This window comes from Rana temporaria, chromosome 1 (assembly GCF_905171775.1).
Source record: "Rana temporaria chromosome 1, aRanTem1.1, whole genome shotgun sequence".
Lineage (NCBI taxonomy): Eukaryota > Metazoa > Chordata > Amphibia > Anura > Ranidae > Rana > Rana temporaria.
Window position 1 is genome coordinate 232181316 of NC_053489.1, and position 18141 is coordinate 232199456.

At 41.8% G+C, this 18141-nt stretch overlaps 1 protein-coding gene across 1 annotated transcript in view; it reads left to right on the plus strand.

Annotated features, from left to right (window-relative positions):
• Positions 1–18141, plus strand: part of LOC120937923 (sodium-dependent serotonin transporter-like) — a 71841-nt gene that overhangs the window by 37700 nt on the left and 16000 nt on the right. The window contains exons 8-11 of the mRNA XM_040351483.1: positions 512–624; positions 13821–13952; positions 15682–15781; positions 17859–17959. Of these exons, the coding sequence (XP_040207417.1) occupies positions 512–624; positions 13821–13952; positions 15682–15781; positions 17859–17959 (446 nt within the window). The remainder of the gene's footprint in view (positions 1–511; positions 625–13820; positions 13953–15681; positions 15782–17858; positions 17960–18141) is intronic.

The window sequence follows — 18141 nt, forward strand, 5'->3', positions numbered from 1 at the left end:
AACAGTAATAAGACATAAGTAAATTTTATTATATATCTGATATAAGTTGAACAATACATAAACATGATGTTGTTACCATGCATCAGCTACTGTGTGATATTTATGAATGTGAACCCCTATTTTATGTTGTACAGACCTAGGCACAAATTAAGAATATCCACAATTCCAGAAAGGTTAGGACACTGTAAAATCTACATTAAAACCAAATTTTACACAGGGTTACAACCCCAATTTGGGAAATTGGGGTTGTTGTAGAATCATCACAGAATCTTTTTGGATCTTAAATTAAATCTAAATTAAGCTGATTTATGGCCAGTTTAAAGCTAGCTAAACTGTGATAACACATATGTAATTTTATATTATGTATCTGATATATGTTAAGCAATACATAAACATTGATGTTGTTACCATTCATCATCTACTGTATGTTATACATGAATGTGAACCCCTATATTACGCTGACCAGACCTAGGCACATAATTGTTTAACACGCGTATTTTTTGTTTCAAAGGTCCCAGTCTACTATTTATAACTTACCCAGAGGCCATTGCTAACATGGTTGGCTCAACATTCTTTGCAATTATATTTTTTCTAATGATGATCACGCTTGGTTTGGACAGTACAGTAAGTCAACTCACATCCTGTCAAAATTATATTCCTGCTTTACAGAAAACATGCCAGAACTGAAAATATAATTTTATTGTGGTTTGTATTAACAGCTGAAGGCATAGGTTTTTTTACAGCGTCCCACAATAGATGAGATTGTTACATGATATAAACATTTGTAAAATGACCAAAGGATGTCCTTATCAAACAGTTGTATTAGCAGACCACAAAAGGTTTAGCTACAAACAGCAGAAAATGATTAGCTTTATAATTACCGTATTAATACTTTTTTTTTTTTAAGGAAAAAAGAGCAATATGATCACTTTTACCTGTTACCATTTTTTAACTCAATATGCATACTTGTGCGATACCATCAGATTTACGTATATTCTTTACACTGAAAAGTGTTTCAATGAGTTTTGCATATTTGCCTGAAATCGTTTTTAACTGCTTGCCGACCGTATAAACTATATAGGTTATCTGCGCCAGGTCACTTACCTAGTACATGACCTGACACTTCCAGGTAGGGGGTGCGTGCGAGCTCTGCCAGAAACCCAGCCGTGCTGTGATCGAACACAGCAAATGTCCATCACTGGGTGCCAGCCAATGAATTACCGCCAGCACCCGGTGATTTTCATGAATTTACATAGGACAGGGCTCTACTTATGTAAACAAGACAGAGCCTTATAATGTCCGTAGGGGAAGTAATATATTTTTTCCCTCCGCAATATCTGTTACTTCCCCTAGTGAAGCACCCAAGTACACATAAACGCTGGCTAGGCACATTTAATTATTTTATTGCCCTAGAGGTTTAACCCCTTCGCAGCCAATGTCATTAGTACAGTGACAGTGAATATTTTTAGCACTGATCACGCTATTATTTTTATTGGTCCCCAAATAGTGTCAAAAGTGTCAGTTAGCATCCGAATGTCCGTCGTAATATCACAGTGCCACTATAAGTCACTGATCTCCGCTATTACTAGTACATTTACTAAATTAAAATTCCAGTATATATCCAATAGTTTGTAGACGCTATAACATTTGCGCAAACCAATCAATATACGCTTCTTGGGATTTTTTTTACCAAAGACATGTGCATTCCATGGAGTAATAAATATAGAAGAACAAAGGTTAAACCTGCGTGGCTGAACCAAAAGGTAAAATGTCATATTAACCACTTAAGGACCGGACCAATACGCTGTCTAAAGACCCAAGGTGTTTTTACAATTTGGCAATGCGCTGCTTTAACTGGTAATTGCGCGGTCATGCAATGTTGTACCGAAACGAAACTTGCGTCCTTTTCTTCCCACAAATAGAGCTTTATTTTGATGGTATTTGATCGCCTCTGCGATTTTTATTTTTTGCGATATAAACGCAAAAAGACCGTAAATTTTGAAAAAAAATGATTTTTCTTATAACAAAAAGTAAAAAAAATCGAATAAACTAAATTTTAGTCAAACATTTAGGCCAAAATGTATTCAGCCACATGTCTTTAGTAAAAAAAACCGCAATAAGCGTATATTTATTGGTTTTCGCAAAAGTTATAGCGTCTACAAACTAGGGTACATTTTCTGGAATTTACACAGCTTTTATTTTATGACTGCCTATCTCATTTCTTGAGGTGCTAAAATGGCAGGGCAGTACAAAACCCCCCCAAATGACCCCATTTTGGAAAGTAGACACCCCAAGGAAACTGCTGAGAGGCATGTTGAGTCCATTGAATATTTAATTTTTTTGTCCCAAGTGATTGAATAATGACGAAAAAAAAAAAAAAAAAATGTTTACAAAAAGTTGTCACTAAATGATATATTTCTCACACATGCCATGGTTATATGTGGAATTGCACCCCAAAATACATTCTGCTGCTTCTCCTGAGTACGGGGATACCACATGTGTGGGACTTTTTGGGAGCCTAGCCGCATACGGGGCCCCAAAACCCAAGCACCGCCTTCAGCATTTCTAAGGGCACAAATTTTTGATTTCACTCCTCACTACCTATCAAGGTTTCGAAGGCCATAAAATGCCAAAATAGCAAAAAAAAAAACCAAATGACCCCATTTTGGAAAGTAGACACCCTAAGCTATTTGCTGAGAGGCATGTCGAGTCCATGAAATATTTTATATTTTGACACAAGTTGCGGGAATATGACAAACTGATTTTTTTTTGCACAAAGTTGTCACTAAATGATATATTGCTCACACATGCCATAGTTATATGTGGAATTGCACCCCAAAATACATTCTGCTGCTTCTCCCGAGTACGGGGATACCACATATGTGGGACTTTTTGTGAGCCTAGCCGCATACGGGGCCCCGAAAACAAAGCACCGCCTTCAAGATTTCTAAGGGCATACATTTTTGATTTCACTCCTCACTACCTATCACTACCTATCACAGTTTTGAAGGCCATAAAATGCCAAGATGTCACACAACCCCCCCAAATGACCCCATTTTGGAAAGAAGACACCCCAAGCTATTTGCTGAGAGGCATGTTGAGTCCATGGAATATTTAATTTTATGGCCCTAAGTGATTGAATAATGACCAAAAAAAAAAAAAAAAAAATTTTACAAAACGTTGTCACTAAATGATATATTTCTCACATATGCCATGGGCATATGTGGAATTGCACCCCAAAATACATTCTGCTGCTTCTCCTGAGTATGGGGATACCACATGTGTGGGACTTTTTGGGAGCCTAGCCGCGTACGGGACCCCGAAAACCAATCACCGCCTTCAGGATTTCTAAGGGCATAAATTTTTGATTTCACTCCTCACTACCTATCACAGTTTCGAAGGCAATAAAATGCCAAAACAGCACAAAACCCCCCCAAATGACCCCATTTTGGAAAGTAGACACCCCAAGCTATTTGCTGAGAGGGATGTTGAGTCCATGGAATATTTAATTTTTTTGCCCCAAGTCACTGAATAATGACCAAAAAAAAAAATTACAAAACGTTGTCACTAAATGATATATTTCTCACACATGCCACGGTTATATGTGGAATTGCACCCCAAAATACATTCTGCTGCTTCTCCTGAGTACGGGGATACCACATGTGTGGGACTTTTTGGGAGCCTAGCCGCGTACGGGACCCCGAAAACCAATCACCGCCTTCAGGATTTCTAAGGGCATAAATTTTTGATTTCACTCCTCACTACCTATCACAGTTTTGAAGGCAATAAAATGCCAAAACAGCACAAAACCCCCCCAAATGACCCCATTTTGGAAAGTAGACACCCCAAGCTATTTGCTGAGAGGGATGTTGAGTCCATGGAATATTTAATTTTTTTGCCCCAAGTCACTGAATAATGACCAAAAAAAAAAAATTACAAAACGTTGTCACTAAATGATATATTTCTCACACATGCCACGGTTATATGTGGAATTGCACCCCAAAATACATTCTGCTGCTTCTCCTGAGTACGGGGATACCACATGTGTGGGACTTTTTGGGAGCCTAGCCGCGTACGGGGCCCCGAAAACCAAGCACTGCCTTCAAGATTTGTGTGAGTGAAATCAAAAATTTATGTCCTTAGAAATCTTGAAGGCGGTGCTTGGTTTTCGGGGTCTCATACGCGGCTAGGCTCCCAAAAAGTCCCACACATGTGGTATCCCCGTACTCAGGAGAAGCAGCAGAATGTATTTTGGGGTGCAATTCCACATATAACCATGGCATGTGTGAGAAATATATCATTTAGTGATAATGTTTTGTACATTTTTTTATTTAAATTTTTTTTGCTCATGATTCAATCACTTGGGGCAAAAAAATTTAATATTCCATGGACTCAACATGCCTCTCAGCAAATAGCTTGGGGTGTCTACTTTCCAAAATGGGGTCATTTGGGGGGTTTTTGTGCTATTTTGGCATTTTATGGCCTTCAAAACTGTGATAGGTAGTGAGGAGTGAAATCAAAAATTTGCGCCCTTAGAAATGCTGAAGGCGGTGCTTGGTTTTCGGGGTCCCGTACGCGGCTAGGCTCCCAAAAAGTCCCAAACATGTGGTATCCCCGTACTCAGGAGAAGCAGCAGAATGTATTTTAGGGTGCAACTCCACATATAACCATGGCATGTGTGAGCAATATATCATTTAGTGACAAATTTTTTTTTTTTTTTTTTCTCATTATTCAATCACTTTGGACAAAAAAAAAAAAATCAATGGACTCAACATGCCTCTCAGCAGTTTCCTTGGGGTGTCTTCTTTCCAAAATGGGGTCATTTGGGTTTTTTTTGTGCTATTTTGGCATTTTATGGCCTTCGAAACTGTGATAGGTAGTGAGGAGTGAAATCAAAAATTTACACCCTTAGAAAGCCTGAAGGCGGTGATTGGTTTTTGGGGTCCCGTACGCGGCTAGGCTCCCAAAAAGTCTCACACATGTGGTATCCCCGTACTCAGGAGAAGCAGCAGAATGCATTTTGGGGTGTAATTCCACATATGCCCATGGCATGTTTGAGCAATATATCATTTAGTGACAACTTTGCGCAAAAAGATATATATATATATATATATTTATATTTCCCGCAACTTGGGTCAAAATCTAAAATATTCCATGGACTTAAGATGCCTCTCAGCAAATAGCTTGGGGTGTCTACTTTCCAAAATGGGGTCATTTGGGGGGGTTTTCAATTGTCCTGGCATTTTATGCACAACAATTAGAAGCTTATGTCACACATCACCTAACCACTTGAAGAAAAAGCCCTTTCTGACACTGTTTGTTTACATAAAAACATATTATTTTTTTGCAAGAAAGTAAAGTTGAACCCCCAAACATTATATATTTTTTTAAAGCAAAGGCCCTACAGATTAAAATGGTGGGTGTTGCAAAATTTTTTTCCACACAGTATTTGCGCAGCGTTTTTTCAAACGCATTTTTTGGGGAAAAAATACACTTTTTTTTATTTTAAAGCACTAAAACACACTATATTGCCCAAATTATTGATGAAATAAAAATTATGATCTTAGGCCGAGTACATGGATACCAAACACGACATACTTTAAAATTGCGCACAAACGCGCAGTGGCGACAAACTACATACATTTTTAAAAGCCTTTAAAAGCCTTTACAGGTTACCACATTAGATTTACAGAGTAGGTCTACTGCTAAAATGACTGCCCTCGATCTGCCCTTCGCGGTGATACCTCACATGCATGGTGCAATTGCTGTTTACATATGACTCCAGACCGACGCTTGCGTTCGCCTTTGCGCAAGAGCAGGGGGGGACAGGGATGCTTTTTTTTATTTTTTTATTTTTTTATATATTTATTTCGCTTTTTTTATTTTATTTGTTAACTGTTCCTTCCATTTATTTATTTTTTTACCATTTTTATTGTTATCTCAGGGAATGTAAATATCCCTTGTGATAGCAATAGTTAGTGACAGGTACTCTTTTTTTTTTTAAATGGGGTCTATTAGACCCTAGATCTTTCCTCTGCCCTCAAAGCATCTGACCACACCAAGATCGGTGTGATAAAATGCTTTCCCATATTCTCAATGGCGCCGTTTACATCTGTGGGGGGGGACATTCCCTCCCACTGAATGTAAAAGCAGTCTAGAGGCTAATTAGCCGCTAGGACTGCTTTTACATGAAAGCCGACCGCTGGCTGAAAAGAATGATACCAAGATGATGCCTAAACCCGCAGGCATCATTCTGGTATAACCATTCAAAGTCCAGCAACATACCAGTACGTTGATGGTTCTTGTTGGACAAGTATTGTAATCTTTTTTTTTTTCATGCAGCCTGTTGGCTGAACAAAAAAAAGATTGATCGGTGGGTATGCCCACCATTAGAATACCTCCCTTCATCCACCCACTTCTAATGATGGGCATACATGCACCATTTATATATGCCGAAGCATGGGGGCATCCTCCCGCAAAAAAGTTATGCCGCGTACGGTCGGACTTTTCTATGCCGCGTACACACGGTCGGACTTTTCTATGCCGTGTACACATGGTCAGACTTTTCCACAGGAAAGCCTCCGTAGGAATGTCAACCGTATGTACGCGGCATTAGGAGCAAAATCGCTCCTCCGCCCCTAATGCCCCCATGCTCCGGCATATATGCTCTTTTTTGAACTGTAGTGGTGAAATCACCTCCTACAGCATTGGAGTCGCGGCTTTATATATCGTGGGAGCAAACGCTGTTGCTGTCACGCTAAATAAATCTGCACTGCAACTGAATGGCGTACCTGCTAAGCAAATGATGGTTAACATTAAAACAAAGTAACATTCCAGTATAACAGTAAGATCATACCATACCTGCAAAGCAAATACCTGTAAAAAATAAAACATTTTTTAACGCAACCTGTGCCTAAAATATATATATGCCGAAGCATGGGGGCATCCTCCCGCAAAAAAGTTATGCCGCGTACGGTCGGACTTTTCTATGCCGCGTACACACGGTCGGACTTTTCTATGCCGTGTACACATGGTCAGACTTTTCCACGGGAAAGCCTCCGTAGGAATGTCAACCGTATGTACGCGGCATTAGGAGCAAAATCGCTCCTCCGCCCCTGCTGCCCCCATGCTTCGGCATATATGCTCTTTTTTTTAACTGTGGTGGTGAAATCACCTCCTACAGCACTGGAGTCGCGGCTTTATATATCGTGGGAGCAAACGCTGTTGCTGTCAAGATAAATAAGTCCGCGCAACAGCTGAATGGCGTACCTGAAAACAGTAAAATAAATTACATACCTGAAAAGCAAGCATGAAAAAACATAACAACAATAAAACTTTGCAGAATAGAATACAGTAAAAAAGAGCAGAACAATAGAGAGAGAATAGAGAGGGAGAGAACAATAAAACGACAACTATTTTTGGTTTTTTTATTTTATATTTTTTTGTGTGTTTTTATTTTTTACTTTTTTTTTTTTTTTTTTAACACTTTTTTTTGTAACTGTGAACTGTAACTTCAACTTTTCGGTTCCAGGTTTGGGTCTCTCAAAATGCGATGGCATCTTGGGAGACCCTGTGTAAGTGAGCCTAGCCTGTGAAATGTTTCACCCTACACTAATAATTAACGTGTGTGTGGAAGCGTTCAAAACATTCACCAATACAAAGACCAGGATTGGCAGGACATTTGGGACAAAAATAACGGGTGTCATGCCTAAATCCGCGCTTGGTACAGACACGACATTTTCTTTGGGGGGCTCGTTGGGTAGGGGTACTCTCGAGGACATAAGAAAAATGCCTCTCATGCAGTCGGCTTACTGCATTTGGTAGGGGCTGGTGAGGTACAGTACCGCCTGGATACAGGAGTTCTGTGATGATATCCCTCTGGAATTGAAGGAAGGATTCATTCCGTCCTGAAGCTCTGTATACGACATGAGCATTCAGTAGAGCCAATTGAAATAAATGTAGAGACACTTTTTTGTACCAGCGTCTCGTCTTACGGGCAATATGATACGGCGCCATTAACTGGTCGTTGAGGTCCACCCCTCCCATATTAAGGTTATATTCGTGGACACAGAGGGGTTTCTCCACAACACCAGTCGCCGTATGAATTTGGACTGTCGTGTCTGCGTGAAGGGTGGTAAGAACGAAAACATTCCTATTGTCCCGCCACTTCACAGCGAGCAAATTTTTACATCTGCAGCAGGCTCTCGCCCCCGGCCTAATACGGGCATCTACAAGCCGCTGGGGGAAGCCCCGGCGATTAGGTCGCACGGTGCCACATGCTCCAATCTGTTGATCAAATAAGTGGCTAAAAAGTGGCACGCTGCTGTAAAAATTGTCCACATACAAATGGTACCCCTTTCCGAATAAGGGTGACACCAAGTCCCAAACAATCTTGCCAGCGTTCCCCATGTAATCTGGGCATCCTTCCGGCTCTACCTCACTATCTTTTCCCTCGTAAACCCTAAAGCTCCATGTGTAGCCTGTGGCCCTGTCACAGAGCTTATAGAGCTTGACCCCGTATCTGGCACGCTTGCTGGGAAGGTACTGTTTGAAAGACAAGCGGCCAGCAAATTTAATCAGGGACTCATCAACGCATACAACCTGCTGGGGATTAAACAAGGCTGCAAAACGTTCGTTGAAATGGTTTACGAGGGGCCGAATTTTGTAGAGCCGGTCAAATTCAGGGTCTCCACGTGGACGACAAAGTGCATTGTCACTGAAATGCAGGAACCGCAGGATCGCCTCGTATCGTTTCCTGGCCATGTGAGCAGAGAAAACGGGCATATGGTCGATGGGATGTGTGGACCAATACATCCGCAATGTCGGAAATTTGTGTATGCCCATGTTGAGGGTAAGGCCCAGAAAGGTCTTAAATTCGGAAACCTCGAGAGGTTTCCATTGTTTGGCAAGGCGAGACTGGGGGTTAGCGGCGATGTAGGTACCAGCATATAAATTAGTCTGGTCCACAATAGATCTATAGAGATCTTCCGTGAAATACAGCGAATAAAAATCAAGTGACGTAAAGTTCGCTGTATCCACCTGAATACCGGGTTGGCCAGTGAATGGGGGAAGTACAGGTGCTGTAGAAGTGATGGGGACCCAATCAGGATAGGCAAATTCTACAGGAAGGGCACTATGGGCACGACGGGCCTGTCTCTGTCTTCTTCTTGGTGGCAGCGGGACACTACTTGTGCTTGCCACATCGCCAGCTTGAACTGCACTTATGGGACTCGCCACGTCACCAAGTGTTACTGCAGTGCTGGATAAACGACCAGGGTGTACTAGGCCGCTGGTGCTTGCCAATCCACCAGAAGGAATAGCGGCGCTAGTACTGGATCTCTGCTCCATACAAGGGTCCTGTGGTTCTTGCTGCTCAACAACATCAGAATGGGATCGGGTACGCCTGGCCTTAGCAGGGACCACTACTCCGTCGTCCGAACTATCTGACATGGAGCCGCTGTCGTAAACGGGTTCGTATTCTGAGCCAGAATCTGTCAGATGCGTGACCTCCTCCTCTTCACTATCTGACATGCACATGAACTCCAAGGCCTGCTTATCATTGTACCTTCGGTTTGCCATTTTGGACTCTAAATTTAGTGGTACAATGGTAAGGATTCACAGGTAAAAAAAGCACCTGATCTGTAGAAAAGCAAACGTAGAAAACGCTTAAAAAAAACTGTAAGCGATCGCAGGGATCAGGCCTGTCTCTGCGAACGCTGCAGTTATGTGTCTTGTGTTTTGTAAGTGACAGTGATCGATCGATACTGCACTTGGGTGGGTTGGGCTGGGCAGAGGGGGAAAATGCAGGTGCTAGCGGGTATCTGGGCTGATTCCGCTAACAATGCGTTTTTGGGTACCCTAAACTGCTGGGTACGCTAGTATAGATCTGATCAGATCAGGTATCGATCCGTTCAGATCCTATACCACTAAGGGGGGTGTATGCTTAGCGAGTGGGTGTAAGCGGTACTGGCTCTAACCTAACGCTGCCTGGGGCGACGCAGACCCTGACTGGCGCTAAAATTAAATTTATATCACCCGCCGGGTGATCAGGGGGTTAAACCTATTGGGTTATATACGGCGGGTGCTCTGATGCTATAAACAGCAAACTAACCAACCAGCGTCAACCGTAACACTTATACGGTGATCACTGGTGAAAGGGTTAACTAGGGGGCAATCAGGGGGTTAAAACCTTTATTCGGTAATATATGGGGGTACCTGACGCTTTCTAAAAACCTGGTGGCGAACCTAAAATAACTAAATAACTAACTGGCTAACCACGTCACCAGTGACACTTATACAGTGATCAGTGGTGAAAGGGTTAACTCTAGGGGCAATCAGGGGTTAAAACCTTTATTTATGGGGGTACCTAACGCTATATAAACCTGGCGGCGAACCTCAAAAAAAACTAACTGCCTAGCGGCAACAGTGACACTAATACAGCGATCAGAAACCGATCGCTTAGTGACACTGGCAATAGGGGTGAAAGGGTTAACTCTAGGGGCAATCAGGGGTTAAAACCTTTATTTATGGGGGTACCTAACGCTATATAAACCTGGCGGCGAACCTCAAAAAAAACTAACTGCCTAGCGGCAACAGTGACACTAATACAGCGATCAGAAACCGATCGCTTAGTGACACTGGCAATAGGGGTGAAAGGGTTAACTCTAGGGGCAATCAGGGGTTAAAACCTTTATTTATGGGGGTACCTAACGCTATATAAACCTGGCGGCGAACCTAAAAAAAAACTAACTGCCTAGCGGCAACAGTGACACTAATACAGCGATCAGAAACCGATCGCTTAGTGACACTGGCAATAGGGGTGAAAGGGTTAACTCTAGGGGCAATCAGGGGTTAAACCTTTATTGGGGGGGGGGGGGGTAGGGGGCTACCCTGGACCTAAAGGGGCCTAAACCTAACTGCCCTGACACTTTTTTCTGTCACACTGACACTAAAAGCAGTGATCAGAAAATAAATGATCACTGCAATCAGTGACACTGTGACAGGGGGTGATCTGGGGGTGCTGGGGGGGTGATCGGGGGGGGGTTATGTACCTATGTGTGCTGTGTCAGTGTGCTGTTGGTGCAACTCACAGTACTGACGTCTTCTCTCCTCTGGAACCGGACGAAAAGACCGCCAGAGGGGAGAAAACGTCACTTCCTCCCTGCCTGTGTTTACAGTTACACAGGCAGGGAGGGCTCAGCTGGAAGCTCATTCGCTGACGGAGATCGAGAGGGGACGGCTGGAAACCAATAGCCGCCCCCTCCTCCCGGACCTCCCGTACACCGTTCCCGGCCCTCGCATGTACCGGAGGGGGTCCCGATCGGACCCCCGAACCCAGGTAAGGCGGGGACGTACCTGTACGCCCATGTGCCTGTACGTGCCATATTGTGGACGTATATGTACATGCGGGGGTCTGGAACTGGTTAAGGACAAAAAAATGGGCTTTAAAATGTACAAAGCGGAAGGGTCATTGTCAGCATTCCAATACTACAAAGAATGCAATAAGAAGTGTAAGAACGCAATCAGGGAGGCTAAAAAAGACTATGAGAGACATATATCGTAGAAGAGTAAAAATAATCGCAATCATTTTTTTAATATATTAACAGTAAAAAGGCAAGGTCTGAACACATTGGCCCCATAAAGGACGAGGAAGGGAAGATGGTTACAGATGACAAGGAGAAGGCAGCTGTACTAAATGCTTTCCTCTCTTCAGTCTTCACACAGGAAGAGGATGGGTATAACAACCACGACTGTATTGTTAGTAACACGCCACAGGATCTACCCTTGTGGCTAACAGAGGCCAGAGTCTGGAAAGGATTAGAGAAACTTAACATAAATAAATCACCAGGACAAGATGACTTACACTCGAGAGTCCTTAAAGAACTCAGTCAGATTATAGCCAGACCAATATTCCTAATCTTCATGGACAGCATACTGACAGGATTGGTACCAGCTGATTGGCAAAAAGCCCATGTGGTACCAATATTCAAAAAAGGGCAGAGATATATTCCTGGAAACTATAGGCCTGTCAGTCTAACATCAGTAGTTTGTAAACTATTTGAGGGGATGATAAGGGACCATATCCAAGAATTTGCTGATGAAAACAGTATCATTAACAGTAATCAGCATGGGTTTACGAAAGGTCGCTCTTGCCAAACCAACCAATTGACATTCTACGAGGAAGTGAGCTGCCATCTGGACAAAGGTAGGCCGGTGGATGTGGTGTATCTGGATATTGCAAAAGCATTTGATACAGTCCCCCACAAACGTTTAATGCTACAAACTGAGGGTGGTGGGTATAGACCATAGTTTGTTTGTTCTAGGATAGAAAACTGGCTACAGGGGGCAAGTCCAAAGGGTGGTGATAAATAACATGTCAGAATGGTCTAGAGTGGTTAGTGGGGTACCCCAAGGCTCTGTCCTGGGACCGATTTTGTTTAATTTATTTAGAAAAATAATATAGAGAATGGGATAAAGTCAGTGTTTGCTGATGACAAAAAAATATGTAGATCAATAACATCACAGCAGGATATAAAAATGTTACAAGATGACCTGAATAAATTAATGGAGTGGGCTACTAGATGGCAAATGAAGTTTAACATTGGTAAATGTAAGGTAAATGCACTTGGGGGGGGTAAAAATATAAATGCAAGTTACTCATTAGGGGGTGAACCCCTAGGGAATTCCAGGATGGAGATGGATCTAGGGGTCCTAGTAGAAGACAAACTAAGCAATAGCAAGCAGTGTCATGCTGAGGCTACCAGAGCCAGCAGAAAATCAGCATGCATTAAAAAGGGAGTTTACTCCCGAGATAAAACGATAATCCTGCCACTTTATAAAACTTTGGTTCATCTGCATCTGGATTATTCTGTCCAGTTCCGGTCACCAATCCTCAGAAGGGATGTGCTGGGGTTGGAGAGTGTCCAGAGAAGGGCAAGTACATTAATATGGGGACTGAAGGACCTCAATTATGAGGAACGATTACAATCGCTAAATGTATTCTCCCTGGAGAAGAGACGCTTGAGAGGATATATGATAGCGATATACAAACATATTAACGGTGATCCCAGCGTAAGTATGAAACTTTTTAGTCCCAGGAGGTGTAAGAGGGCATGGGGCCACACGATGGAACTGTAAGAGAAGCGGTTTAACCTTAAGCTGCGTAGCGGGGTTTTCACTGTCAGGGCGGTAAGGATGTGGAACTCTCTTCCACAATCGGTGGTGTTGGCAGGAAGTGTGGATCGTTTTAAAAGACTCTTGGACATGCATCTTAGAGAAAACAATATACAGAGATATGGGGGGAAAGAATTCTACACATACACACACACACACACCTACACAGGTTGAACTGGATGGACTGTTTTCTTTATTCAACCTTACCAACTATGTAACTATGTAGCAGAATACATATTGGCTTAAATTTATTAAGAAGTTAGATTTTTTACATTTTTTTAATTGTCTTATTTTTTTGGTTTATAGCGCAAAAAATATAAAATGCAGTGGTGATTAAATACCACCAAAAGAAAACTCTATTTCTGGGGGGAAATAATGACATACATTTTTTGTGGGTACAGTGTTGCACGACCACGCAATTGTCAGTTAAAATAATGCAGTGCTGTTTAGCAAAAAGGGGCAAAAAGGGGAGTGAATCTTCCGGAAGACAAGTGGTTAAAGTTACCAAAATAATCAAAATGCGATTTACAAGTTGAATTATTCACTTTCTAAGGTCTGTTTTGAAATGTAGTCATATTACTATTGATAAGATGTTTTTTTATGGGCTTTAACTACCCACCTTAATATGTCTTTTTCATCTTACTTAGTTTGGTGGTCTGGAAGCTGTCATTACTGCCATTATGGATGAATATCCGCACATTCTGGGCAAGAGGAGAGAACTTTTTGTCCTAGGATTGGTGATTGTCTGCTTTACTGGCTCACTCAGCACTTTGACTCATGTAAGGCTATATACTGCAACACTCACATCCTACCCTGTACTGAGTTAAAACATGAAAGACCAGTTGAACATTGTATTGCACACAAACTGGAGCAGATGTCACGTTATCACACCATTCAATAAATTCTCTTTTCACGGAAATGATTAAATATGATTGGTTGGTTGGGCAACAACTCTACCTTTGATTTATTTTTAACTTCAAAGTGAATATGTGCTTTGTCCATGCATGGTTAAGCAATAGAATCGAATTCAACTTTATCTAAAAGTTTTTTTTAATTATTCCCCTCCCCCACAGCCTGTATTAAGTAAAAAAAAAAAGTGTTCAGGCTTTACTTACCCTCTCCATGCTCCAGCTTCCTCCTGGGTCTAGCACCACCAGTCTTCTTAACCCCCCTGGCAGTATTCCCCAGTCTGGCTCGGGGTAAGATTTCTTTACCAAAAGCGGTATCCCCGAGCCAGACTCGGGCTCGCCTCGCCGCAGCCACAGACAAAGTTACTTACCTTGTCCCTGCATCCTGCGATGCCTCCCCGCTGTGTGAGCGAGCGGGTCTTCGCTCGATTCACACAGTGTCCCTGTGTGCCGCCGATCTCCGCTCCATGCGCCGTTACGACGCACAGGGGCGGAGAACGGCCCAAAATTCAAAAAAGTAAATAAACACATTACATACAGTATACTGTAATCTTATAGATTACAGTACTGTATGTAAAAAATACACACACCCCTTGTCCCTAGTGGTCTGCCCAGTGTCCTACATGTACTTTTATATAATAAAAACCTTTCGTTCTGCCTGCAAACTGTAGATTGTCCATAGCAACCAAAAGTGTCCCTTTATGTCAAAAATGGTTTTAGAGCAGCTAGAAAACAGCGATAATAAATTATAATCACTTGCAGAATTGAGCGATAGCGATTTGTGGGGAAATTCGTCATTAAAAAATAAAAGTAATGACAGCGACAATTCTGCAACTGAGCAAATTTCAGTGATTTTGAGTTAATTACATTATTGAATACTTTTTATTATAATTATATTATTATTTGTTATAATTATTTATAATTATTTATTATATTATAATTTATGATTTTGTTTTTAAAACTTTTTCATACCCGGGATGCCTACTAGACTCTTGTTCAGATCTTGGACAGATTTAAGTGAGTTATTCATAAGGATTACAGGCCTACAATGTAAAACACCAAATTTCCTTGCAAAATAATGGTACCGCTTTCAGCGCCTAAAATCTGAAATAATCATACCGCCAGGGAGGTTAAGGCAGAACACCACTTACATTTTGCCTATTTCCTGTGAGTCCAATGTATTATTGATCCACATTTGCTTTAAATGGGGCTGGCTATAGTGTATATGCCTTCCCTGACCCTGCCCTGCCTTATAAATGAAAGGCTTTCTTGTACTAGACTCTAGTTATAAGATCTCCTCTGCATACCTCATAGTTTGATTATAACCCAACCTGAGAGTGATATCCTTTTATTATGGCAATGGCAGGTGTACCTGGGAAATCACACCAGATCTCTCAACTATAGCTCCTACGGGAATATACAGTATCTAGCATTCCCCACATATAAAAATATCAGTTTTGGAAGGATTGATCATATATCAGTAATATTAAGATAATGTTACCTATGTTTATTGATGCTCATTATATATGTGATCCATGCATACAAATGAGGCATAATAAGTGCAATGTCTTTCATTTTATCTTATGATTGATTTTATCAGGGAGGAGCGTATGTAGTGAAGCTTCTTGAGGAATTTGGGGCTGGCTGTTCCATCATCGCAGTTGTATTTTTAGAAGCAATATCAGTATCATGGTTTTATGGTAAGATCTGATACATTAACTCCTATTTATTATTTGTTTTTACAATGGTTTGTGTGTTTCTCCGACTGCCATTTTGTACATAATGGGGCATATTTATTAACCACTTCAGCCCCGGACCATTTGGCTACCAAATGACTAGGCCACTTTTTGTGAAATTTACGTCCTTTTTTTCCTACAACCAGATTTATTTTGGTGGTATTTGATCACCTCTGCGGTTTTAATTTTTTGCGCTATAAACAAAAATAGAGCGACAATTCTGGAAAAAAAGCTATATTTTGTACTTTTTGCTATAATAAATATGCCCAATTTTTTTTTTTAAAAAGCGATTTTTTTTTCAGTTTAGGCTGATATGTATTCTTCTACATAATTTTGGTAAAAAAATCGCAATAAGCGTATATTGATTGGTTTACACAAAAGTTATAGCGTCTACAAAATAGGGGGTAGCTTTATGGCTTTTTTGTTCGTTTTTTTTTACTTGTTATGGTGGCAATCTGCGATTTTTATCGTGACTGCGACATTGTGCCAGACACATCGAACACACTTTTGACACTATTTTGGGACCATTCACATTTATACAGCAATGTGGGTGCTATAAAAATACACTGTTTACTGTATAAATGTGACTGGCAGTAAAGGGGGTTAACCAGTAGGGGGCGGGGAAGGGGTAAAGTGTGTCCTAGGGAATGATTCTAACTGTTAGAGGGCGTGGCCTACTGGGACACGCCACTGATCGCTGCTCCTGATGAGAGGGAGCAGACGATCAGTGTTGTGTCACTAGGCAGAACAGGGAGATGCCTTGTTTACAAAGGCATCCCCCCGTTCTGCCGTTCCATGACCCGATCGCAGGACATCGAGTCCATGGGTCCCGCGGGCACGGTCACAGAGACCTCGGTGCATGCACCCGTGCCAGCTAGGGGGCAGGATTCAAAGCAACGTATATAAACATTGCTTTGCCTGCCCGCGCCATTCTGCCAACGTAAATGTGCGTGAGGCAGTCGGCAAGCGGTTAAGCAGTGAATCTGACATTTACAAAATATTCACTGCAGGTGAGTCTTTCAGATGCATGTGATTTAAATGACAGTGATTGATTCAAATTTTTAGTCAAAGTCACATTCCTTGCTTTATAAGCATGTCCCTACAGTATAAATTGGTTTTGTGAACAATACAATGTGGCTTTAAAATTTTTAACATGAAAATCTAGATTTATATAGAGATAAATGCAAATATTATAGATAGAGTAAAAGAGAGGTAAAGGAATTTTTTTTCTTTCGGAAACATAATTACATCGGTTCGATGCTGCATGTGTCCCACGACACCCCTGCACTGAGAACTGAGCTATCGAACATCGGTGATAGTTTGGTTTTCAGAGCTCCGTGAGCAGAGATCTGCAGACTGTCAGTCACAGCTCTCTGCTCTGCCCCCTCCTCGCTCATTGGAGCACTGAGCTGTGGAGGGGGCTGGAGCAGCCGGCTCTCAGCGGGTCGCTGAGAGGCTGAGCAAGTTGTCGTTCCAGGCACCTGGCGGATCCAGATTTTTTGTCGTGATGACGCGGTGCCTGGACTGATTCCTGTGACGTCAGCAGAGAGCAGACATCAGCCCGCTCTCTGCTGAAAATGGGTCACAGGAGTGCAAAACGGACCGTACCCATAGGAGAAGCCCAACCAAATGAGCTTTGGCTATACTTCTCCTTTAAGCAGAGTGACTTTAAAGTAGAAGTAGCCTGGTGACATTGTAGTCTGAGAATTGCAGTCACATCCCAGGAAAACTTCTCAGAAGTGGTACATGTTAATAACAGAGGAATGAAGCACCAAAGGGAAACGACACACCAAGCTTTGGAGAGAGATAAGTAAACCCTACAGATACTGATACCCTACAGATACTGTATATGTGCTTTGTTCAGATTTCATAACTAATGTTTACAACCACTTTAGGGTCCTTTTAGTCTTCCTGCACACAAAACTGCAGAGTCGTTTCAGCGACCTGGCTGTAGTGGGTGGCATAATGCCCATTTTAGCACATAACACACTTCGTTTTTTTTTTGGTGTCAACTTGATTTGATTTTTTTTTTTCTTAACAGGAATACAAAGGTTCTGTAATGATATAAAGTCCATGTTGGGATTTTCCCCAGGTATATATTGGAGAGTTTGCTGGGTGGCAATCAGTCCAGCATTTTTAGCAGTAAGTAAAATGTTTACTTTTCAAGTTGCATGGTTGTGCTTTTGTCAAGAGGAGAGTTGGGGTTTCCCCCTCACAATGGCCCACATTCAGATGTGATACAAGGGCTTCCCAAGCAGCCATTAGAAAATTATGTGAATGGAGCATAGGGGGTCTATGTATAAAACATTTGCAGTGTGGATGTC